We start from the raw sequence: 10,000 nt of genomic DNA on the forward strand, positions 1-10,000 counted from the left end.
ATCCCATCGCCGCAGGACTTTCCCTCTTCACGTATAACGCCTTGCACAGTACAATAGGAGAACGGTGTCATGCCCCCACCGATCAACCTCTCTGGACCTCCAAGTCGGTTGCCAAGTGGTGCACAGGTGTGCCACAGACATGGCGGACATGGAGGTTGCCCCGCAGTGGCAACTTTCTTGCCTGGTGATGCCATCCGTTGACCATATCGGTTCCTCCGCATGCCATCTGGTGATGCACCATTGACCTTGAAGGTTCGTTTGCCACAGAGCACCAAGGACACCCTGCTGCCAGTCCCCTTAGAAGTAGTTTGCAGACATACCCTGGTCTTGTCCCGTTTTTAGGACAGTGTTTTTCTGTCAGAGTTACTCCCTTAGCCTTCATCTCTCTAGAGACACCCACAAGGCAGTGGGGGGTTGTACTCGTATCCCTGAGTAGGGGCCCTTACCGGGTACTGTCAGCCGGAGCCAGCTGAGCCCGGGTCTCGCGTAGGCAGGGGCGACACTCCCTGAAATAGCACCACTGAACAGGTTCTACCCGCTACCACGTGTTTCTTGTATGCTAATATTCACCTCTCACAATTTGAACCATTGTTTTGAGTCCAGAGGGACACGCTCTTTGTGGAATGTTTTTGAAGCTGTTCAAAAAACTCGCAGCATGTATTTTATCAGGTCTAAAAACACTCAGCTATGCCTCGTGTTTTTAAACCCTGATAAAACACTGCTGCTCATTTTTTAAACATTACTTAATTTCTATGTTGTCTAATGGGATTTTACCATCTGATCAGTAAAATACCGTTACTCACAATAAGTAAGTTATTCATGGTGCATTGTTATCTACAATACCATTAAATTTTATAGCCAGTGACATGTGCCCTTTTGCGAGTGTGGTATACGACTTAACCCGACGAAGTGCCGTGAACTGATTGCCTATTGGTGGGGCATCCAATAGGCATATTGATAATGTTTTTCAAAAGGCCAGTAAGTGCCTTTATGCTACAAGACTCCTTAAGAAAGCTGGTGTTGCGTTCCCCTTAAGGATCTTGTCAAGATCTATTGTGCACTGATCAGATCTGTGTTGGAGATGCAATTCCCCTGTGTGGGCTGCCTTGCCTGGATACCTTGATAACATTATTGAATCTGTGCAGAGCAGGGCTCTTGGTATTATGTTATCTAACCGTAATTATCGTGAAGCACTTCTCATCACTGGGCTCCAGGATCACTCCACCCGTAGGCGTGATCCTTGTTCCAAATTTTTGAGGGTGGCAAAAGAACATGAGCCACTTAAATCTGTTCTCAATCATCCCCTAATTCATCATGGTTATAGCCTTAGAACTGGCACTTGGAGTTCCCAGCATCAAAGCCCCAAAACAACATGTAAACATTTTGCTTATTTTATTAATGTTAGGCACTATTGATTGTAATGCCCTATTGCTGTTATTTCAGTTTTGACTGCAATGGCAAGGAATAAACATATCTATCTAACATATCTCTCTATCTATCAATATGTTACTACTATATAGTCCAACATTCAGGGTCACAGCAATCAATGGTTTCATTGTAGCAAAGACTAGATATTAGAGCTTTGTTCCTAGCTCATAACTTTTATCATACCACAGCAGAGGCCAAATCTAATAAAAGGGCTATTAAAAAATTTAGTTTTTAAGGTACATCTTTTGTAACTGGCTATGTCAGCAGACAACGTCTAGCTATAGAAGCTCAATTTAGCTGTTCACTTTGCGGTTCTTTTGCACAAAGCATTTGCCTGTTTGTAGCAATTTGTTTAGTTTGTTCCCTCCCACCCTCTCTCCTGAGATGGGTTGACACCTTGTTTTGCACTTAAATAAAATTGGGTCACTCCTGTGCAGTGTGGTTAAGTCTCTAGCGTTTAGCTTGTAGTGCTGAGGGGATAAGTGAGGTTGTTTATGTCACACAATCCAGAAGTTGTATTGACTAACTGACCAGAAGGCAGTGTACCCCTCATTAATTCCATCTTGTGTTTTTGATGTCTGTTCTCTCTTGTGTGGCACCTCTCATGTAAGCATATTTTAGTTGCCGTACTCTACCCGGGAACAGGGACATTAATGATTATTGGGATAATGAGCATTAGGACAACAATATGTCATTTTTTATTGCCATTTCTTTTAATGTGGTTGACATAAATTTTTTTTCCAGTGATCTACTGGAGTCTGACAATAATCAATATGAACTGGAGGTAACTTACAATGCTGGAGGCATAATTAGTCACCTGGCATTTGACGGACCAAGTAACTGGACAAACAAGGAGGTGTCACTCAACCAAGCGCTCCAAAGACTGGTATGGTGCTTTTGTTCAAAGTGTACAAACAAGATCATTATATAAAGTGCAGCCTTCGTAGTATTTTGAAATGATTCTTGTATGCTTATTGTCCCAAAGAATTTACAAACTGTATGCATGTCTGAGTAGAAGGGTGTTATTAAATCCTGGCAATGTATCTCAGATTCACTCTCCCAACCTTGGAGCTGGCGTTACATGCAAGTTTTAGTTCTACAGATTGCAAACTGTAAGCCATTGCAGTTGTTCAAGTCATGTAACTGACAGAAATTTGTTAATGATTGGAGGGAATGGTCAGAGGGGTTGTGTTGGAATAAGTGCAAGGCTGACCAGGACAGAATGTTGTTGTTCAAGGCATATGAGAGCAAACAGTATAAAATCTTTATTTGATTCTCTCTGAGTGCATTTCCTTTGTTTTCCTTTCATGTTGTATTTCAATTCTCCTAGGAAAGGACAATCGAGACATGGGACATAACAGCTCACCGGCAAATGAGCTACCGGTAAGGCAAAAGACATGTGCATCATTCAAAAACAAACAATCAGGGACAAAATTGTTGACACAATTTTAACTCTTTCACCCCTAAACCAGCTGCCATTAGAGTAAAATCTAGCTGGGGATGGGTTAAAGAGGACATGTCTGTGTGCATGCATTTCACATTTTGGCACATTTTCTTTTTTGTTCTCATCCTGACAACAACGTGAAGTGACCAAATTTGAGGTTATGTGTAGGACGTTAGTACCAGTTGATAAATTTTCTAATTTTTCTCCACACCCTTTATACCAATTTTGTTCCAAAAAAGTTTGTGCACACTTTCCATGCTGCCTTATTACCCATTGACCCTTGGGAGTGAGACTAGTCAACTAGGGCCGTTTGAGTTGCCAATGGGTTAAGGACTTAGTATAATCTTGAACTGAATACTGCAAAGTTGCATTTTTGTAGCTGTCACCTACCCCCCCCCCCCCTCCCTCCCTCTATTATGGAGACACAGCCAGGTTATTTGCACTTGTACAGAAAAACAGTCCAAGAACATTACTATGTTGGGGAATGCTGCACGACTTTTCACCTGAAAGGTGGAGAAGACTGTATACCTAAGCAGATATTATATAGTATAACTGAAAGCCAGTGCATACAAGGCACATGCTAGTTATTATGTACATGTACATGCTCACAGGGAACATGTCATGCCCAGTACAGTACTTGCAGAATGGGCCTTATTCACTTGGAGGTCATGATTATTGGCCATAGACTGTAGATTTCGTACCCCGAGCCTCTAGCTGAAATGTTTGGGAACAAGTTTCGGTGGGGCAAAACAAAATTTTTTAATCCCTCGTAAACTGTGCGAGTCCCTTCATAAATCAGTCGAGCGGCCCACATTTCTGAGGCAGTCGTGTTTTGTCACGCAAACAAACAAAAAGACCAAGGGAGGTTTGGGAAGAGGAGAGAAAGAGGCCTCCCTCAGTCTTTTTATTCGTTTGTGTGACAAAACACGACTGCCTCAGAAAAGCTGGCCACCTGACTGATTTATGAAGGGAATGCTCGCAGTCTATATCCCTTAGCACTCAACATGGCCGCCATGTGATTAATAAGGCCCACACACAGGAATTGCGTAAGTTAACATAATTTTAAGAAGGGAAAGGGAGATTGTTTCTCATGGTCCAAAAACTAAAGATCTATTAATATTTTTTTAACGGAAAACTGGCCACCTCTTAATCAAAGTTGCTTCAAATTCCATTGTGAAGCAACACAATTCTTTGTTGAATACTCTTGCATTATTTTTTCTTCAAGGGCCTTGACACAAAGACATCCTTCTTCTTAAATGACATGATACTATCCCTTTCAATACTGTCTAAGCAACCAAGCATTTGAGGCTAACAAGCACTTATGCAAACAGTTCACTATTATTAGACAAGAAGCATCATGTGGTCTAAAGACTAATCTTTTTTTTTTCTCTTTTGTTCCCTAACAGCTCATTTGCTCCAATACTGAAGTTGATATCCGGATGTGATGTTACTGCAATTCATCATTGGTCCACTTGGGCACTAGCTAACCTTTGCAATGTAGACGGTAAGTTGTTGTGCAGCTTTGGTGGCAGGTATTCAGAATGCAATATTATCAAGATTTGCATGGGAATAGACAGCAAATCAACTTTTTTTGGCCTTTCTGCAATTTCCTCATTCTTTTCATGTATTAATTATTTTTAAAAATAGAAATTGGTCAGGGAGAGATACTCCTTTCTGAATGGAAGTTTTGTCTTGAAGCAAGCTTCTCTCACTACCATTGTACCAGTTACTCCTTTGCTTATTATTGTTCTCACCCACAAGTAGTTAAGAGCATTGTTTTACAAACTTTTACTTTTCAGCGGAAAAATACTGCAAACTGGTTCGCAACGAAGATGGGGTTGGTCTGTTACAGAGACTTGTGGGTAATCCTCGAACGTCCATACGAGTGAGGGAGCTGGCACAGATCACCCTGGACAAATGCCACATGCAAAACACTGTTGTTTAAATTGAGGGTCATGCCTTTGTGGAGAGTAACAGGACAGGAAAAAACAAGAGCATAGAATCATTATAATTAACCCATTGACTTAAGCTTAATGCCCGAAGGAATAACATCTTTAAAAACTGCAGAACGGTTGGGCCTGCAACTTCTGTGTGTCATTGCCATAACCCTGTACATCAAACTATATAGTTTGATTTCAGTTACCCATTGGCCTCTTTAGCTGACTTCAACAACGGTTAGGCCAGTGTTTGCCCATCCCACCTCTAATGGTGGTAGGAGACACCGCATTTTCTTTAGAGGCTTGCTTATCACCCCAGTCAGCCATAACGTTATAAGCTCATGAATTTTGGGGTCAATAGGTGTGAAATAAGGAAACATTATTTCCTCCTCAATGTGGTGCAAGTGTGTGTAATAAAACACATTAACTTTGTAGTTCAACTAACATCTCAACATTACACTGACAGTGCAATACATGCTGAGAAAACCAAAACTGGCAGGCTTCTGAAGCTTCTGTGTAATATAAACCCTTGGTTTCTTTTAATTGAAGACTATACAATAAAAACCTGCATTTAAGGACCTACATTTTCTGAAGTCTAGGAAACTAAGGTTGTCTTGTTTTTTGAGGTAGTTATCAACAACTTGGGCTAAGTAGGTTGTTTATTAATTTCTATGAAGGAGATATGTCTGTTGGTTACCAGGAAAATACATAAACTTGTTTTTATTGACACTATTGCTCAATCAAGTCTTTAAGTCAAAACCCTTGGTTAAAATGTTAATAATAATTTAGCTGTAACCCACTTAATCTTGCTTTGGTAAACACTCACTATCAGGTTCTTATATTTTTGGGTATTAAAGTGGCAAATTTCTACGAGCAGGTTCTTAAAACCACTAGTTTCTTATATGCGGGGTTTTACTGTAGGTTTTCAATGGTCTTGGTCTGTACTTGCCCTAAAAGTTCTTGAATTTGACACCTTGGTGCCTTGATTCTTGAACAAATTTGAAGTGGGTTTTGTGCATTATGGGAATTTACCTGTGTATAGATCCTTTAGTGGAGTTAGAAGGCTTATTAAACTCATCTCGACTAAACTGTGGAAAATGGTAATAATTATTATTACAATTACTGTAATAATTACTGTTATTAGAATTAAATACCGCAGTTCAGTGAGTTTGCATCGTTTTGAACTCTTTAAGAGTTTAAGTTTTTCTTGCCCATAAATAAAGCACCCAAGCTTTTGAATGTTCAATAAACAAGGTTGTGACTACCAAGTTGTCTCAGAAGTCGAGGAAGTTTAATGATAATATTAGGTAGCTTTAGCAACGATGACGGCAACGAGAATACAATAACGCTAATTCACATGGCAATCACTTTGCAACTGTTTTAAGCATTTTAACATGGCAAAGGTGTGGCAAACCCTCAACAACGAAGCTAGTCTGAACGGAGTTCAATTTAGGGCAGAAAATGAAAATTTATCCTCAAGGGCTGACGTTCTCCCTAAAACCTCAAATTTGGTCATTTCACCTTGTAAATTTTGCTGACAATGGCAATAAAAGGATGCATGTGCAGAGCATGCAAAGCTATTGCTTTTGCTCACTAAAGATGCAAATTTGTGAAGTTCTTATTGCCGTCGCTGTTATTGTTGCTAAAGCTCCCTATTATTGTTTCTTCATCCTCTTTGAATTTAAAACTAAGGTGGAGACTTGTTGGCTGTATTTTGGAAGAATAAATATAACTGAATTTGTCTCATCCTTAACCCATTGACTCCCAGGGGTTCCCCATTGACGATTAAAATTGTCTGGCGTTAGACAGAGTAAAATACTAAGTCTGGCTGGTTTAGGCCTGTTTGGACGTCAAAGGGTTAATTAATGGGAACAAACAGGGACACTGTGTGTGATGGGAAGGGTGGGTGGAAATCCCAGTGCTCATTTTATTTTAAATTCATGGAACAGTCCCACACCTCCACGCACACCTTGTTCGATCACAGAGAATTCAATGGAGTGACACCTTGAGATGAGATGGCAGTAGTTACACCTCCCTGAACCAATGGATCAGTCTCCCACCTGCTTGCTCTATGCTTGCCTTTTGTCTTCAAGTTTTGCCGAACATAGCATTATAGATCTGGCCCAGTTGCTCAAAAGGTGGATAACACTATCCACTGGATAGTGATTTATCCAGCGGATAAATAGCACTATCCATTGTTTGAACAACTGGGGCGTGCGCTTTTCAAATGCAAAATTTTTGGCACTAACTTCGTATCTCTACAATGGATTGATAGGTCTTTCTGTTCTTATTGTACATTAACGACCTTCCTTCCTCTGCTAAGCAGGTGACGCATTACTTTATGGGTTCACTGTAAATGATTGAGATGATGACCAACTCCAAGACGACCTATGTAAACTAGAGCAATGGCAAAATATGTGGCAAATGTAACTCAACGCATCAAAATGCAAAACATCGTGCAATTTCAATAAGTCCCCACCTGAAAATAAATATATATGCTGCGGAGTGAGTTGAATTAGAGCAAGTTCAGGATATCCCCTACTTAGGAGTTACCTTGACAAAATTGAAATGGTCCCAACACCCATCGAAAATTTTCAACAAAGCATCCAAAGTGATGGGAGTAGTGCGGCAGAACCTATATCATTATCCCAGATTAGCCTACATAACATTAGTCATACCAATCCTTGAATATGCAACTTTACTATAAAAAGGACGTACAAAAATTGGAGAAAGTACAAAGGAAATCTGCACTGTTTTGCATGAAATACAAATAAAAGGGCTGTAATGTTTGGCAACAGGCCAATATTTTTCCCAAGTCATTGTTGTTATTAGTCCTCATTCTTGAGCACGTCTCTCAAAATTTGTGATCGGATTGGCTGGACTTTGGAGTGAAGGTTACTTTGTGTAACATGAAATGTTATGTGCACTTTCGATAGGCTCCTTTAAGAGACCTTGCACTGAAATTATATGCAAGTTGATTTAACACCACATGCTCCCTATGTCCTCTATGAAAGGTGCTGGGTTAGACCTTACTTTGTGTAAAATTCTCAACAAATCTGTCATTTCAGCATCATGGTCACTGCCCCTAAGTAAATTATGATCATCAAGCCAATAGCTGGGCAAAGACTTTTCAGAAACACATTGAATATAGGAATCCAGTAAATGCAGAAAGCATTTCTCTATGCAGAGAATGTTCCAAAATTCTAGTGGGCACTTTTCAAGTTCCCAGAATAGAACTGTTTTCAACTGATAGGTCTTTAATGTTTTACAGTAGTATGAGAGATGGTCTTTAAATATAATTTTCAGAGCTAGGTAACAGGCCTTTGCGACCTCAGGTATACGCTGACTAAGGTAGGTTTCACAATGTGGAAATGACACCAACCACTCCAGGTCATAATTATCAAAGACTCCTGAAGACTCCTGAGATGATTTGGGTACAAGAATGTATCCACTTTCCAAAACATGTTTCACATCTTTTGGTGTTGGCCAATATCGCGTACGTCCAAACCACTCTCGAGCACATTGTGGCCACTGTCCATAGCAATGAATGCCAAAGACTATATCAGCTTCAAATATTACAAATTTCTGATTTTCATTCCAATACCAGGTTTGTCCAATGGGATACATAGTCAACTTTATCGCAGGGCCAATAGGCTCTAACTCAACAACAGCGGGGTGCCTAAATGGACCAAAAATACGAGAAGCTGGTAGATTGCATTCTTCAATGGAATCTACTGACTTAAATACAGCCTTCTTCACCTTCCCTGATGACAGATAAGTTTGACCTTCCTCATGTTCACAATATGGATGCCAAGATGAGGCAAGGTTTTCATCTGTGCTTGGATTCAAAGACAGTTTGACAAAACCAGATCCATTACTGACATCCTGTATTTTAAACAATGAACCTGTTTCATTCAAGCTCTTTGTCATAACATCAGTATACTGCACTATAACATCAATATCTGTGCGTAAGCTGGTGAATGATGTGTTACATGGTAAGCAAAAACAAAAGAAACGCAAGAGAAAGCGACACCACTGATCACGATAACTGTTCTTCAAATCCAAAACATATGACTTCCCCAGTCCTTCTGCAGAACTTCCAACCAATTTCCACTCTAAATGCCTGCAATTTATGGTTGCACAGGTTTTATTGGATATCAGAACAATGCATTTCTTGGTCACATCATCCAGAGAATCAACATCTAGGGAATGCCAATTGCCTTGTGTATTATGAATTGAGGTTAGTATTTTGACCAGTTGCCTTCGAGCTAACTTACAAAAGCAGCATGTTCTCCTTTTTATCCTTATCGGGCAATATGTGTTGACATGGTTCCAGCAATAAGAAACCAATGGCTGAAATGTAAAATGTGAACTTCAGTTATTAAACTATTGACTCTTAGGAGTGAGAGAGACTGTATAAATAATAATAATAATAATAATAATAATAAAGAATGGCGGCGAGTAGTGTGGACGTGTTTTAGCGCTATTCTGATACCATGAAAGCAAGCCAAGCTTGGAGCGCCAATATACATCCAGACAAGTTGCTTTTTAGCTTGACAATAGGGAGCTTAAGCAACGGCGACGGCAACGAGAACGTCACAAATTTGCATATTTAGTGGGTAAAAACAATAGCTTTTGCATGCTCTGCACGTGCATTTTTCACTTTTGTCCATTTCGTTGCCGTCGTCAGCAAAACAACAACGTGAAATAGGCAAGTTTTTGGTTTTAGAAAGAACGTCAGCACTTGAGGATAAATTTTCATTTTCTCTCATAAAATGGAGTGCTATTCCGACTGGTGTCATCTTTGAGGAATTACCACACCCTTGTCATATTAAACACGTTGAAATAATCCCGAAGCGATTGAAATAACGCAAATTTATATTTTGAGACGACGTTCTCGTTGCCGTCGCCGTTGTCGTTGCTTAAGCTCCCTAGTGGCTCCCAGAGGTGTGTGAGAAGTATTTTTACTTTGTGAACAGTCAAACCTGGGATAGGTGAGACTCTGGGTGCCTCCTAGCGAAGGGACACGAGTATTTCAGTTATTTGGATTTGAGTTATTTGGATTTTGCGTTATAAATGAGTTATAAAATGACGGAGCAGAACGGGACTGGTGGTCAGCCACAGACTGGACCAAGGATCAAGTGGACGGATGAATTGACATTTTGAGAAGGATGCAGAAGGCTACCATCTC

The 10,000-nt window shown here is 40.1% G+C and overlaps 2 protein-coding genes across 3 annotated transcripts in view; one reads left to right on the forward strand and one right to left on the reverse strand.

Annotated features, from left to right (window-relative positions):
* Positions 1-6,075, forward strand: part of LOC138030320 (protein zer-1 homolog) — a 48,031-nt gene extending 41,956 nt beyond the window's left edge. The window contains exons 16-19 of the mRNA XM_068878241.1: positions 2,173-2,314; positions 2,759-2,811; positions 4,279-4,376; positions 4,672-6,075. Of these exons, the coding sequence (XP_068734342.1) occupies positions 2,173-2,314; positions 2,759-2,811; positions 4,279-4,376; positions 4,672-4,817 (439 nt within the window). The 3' untranslated portion in view covers positions 4,818-6,075. The remainder of the gene's footprint in view (positions 1-2,172; positions 2,315-2,758; positions 2,812-4,278; positions 4,377-4,671) is intronic.
* Positions 6,076-7,493: 1,418 nt separating this feature from the next.
* Positions 7,494-10,000, reverse strand: part of LOC138030326 (protein mab-21-like) — a 5,214-nt gene continuing 2,707 nt past the window's right edge. For both annotated transcript variants that reach the window (XM_068878255.1, XM_068878262.1), the window contains exon 2: positions 7,494-9,162. In XM_068878255.1, coding sequence (XP_068734356.1) covers positions 7,789-9,162 — 1,374 coding nt within the window. In that variant the 3' untranslated portion in view covers positions 7,494-7,788. The remainder of the gene's footprint in view (positions 9,163-10,000) is intronic.

Source organism: Montipora capricornis, chromosome 2 (genome assembly GCF_036669925.1).
Source record: "Montipora capricornis isolate CH-2021 chromosome 2, ASM3666992v2, whole genome shotgun sequence".
NCBI classification, from domain to species: Eukaryota; Metazoa; Cnidaria; class Anthozoa; order Scleractinia; family Acroporidae; genus Montipora; species Montipora capricornis.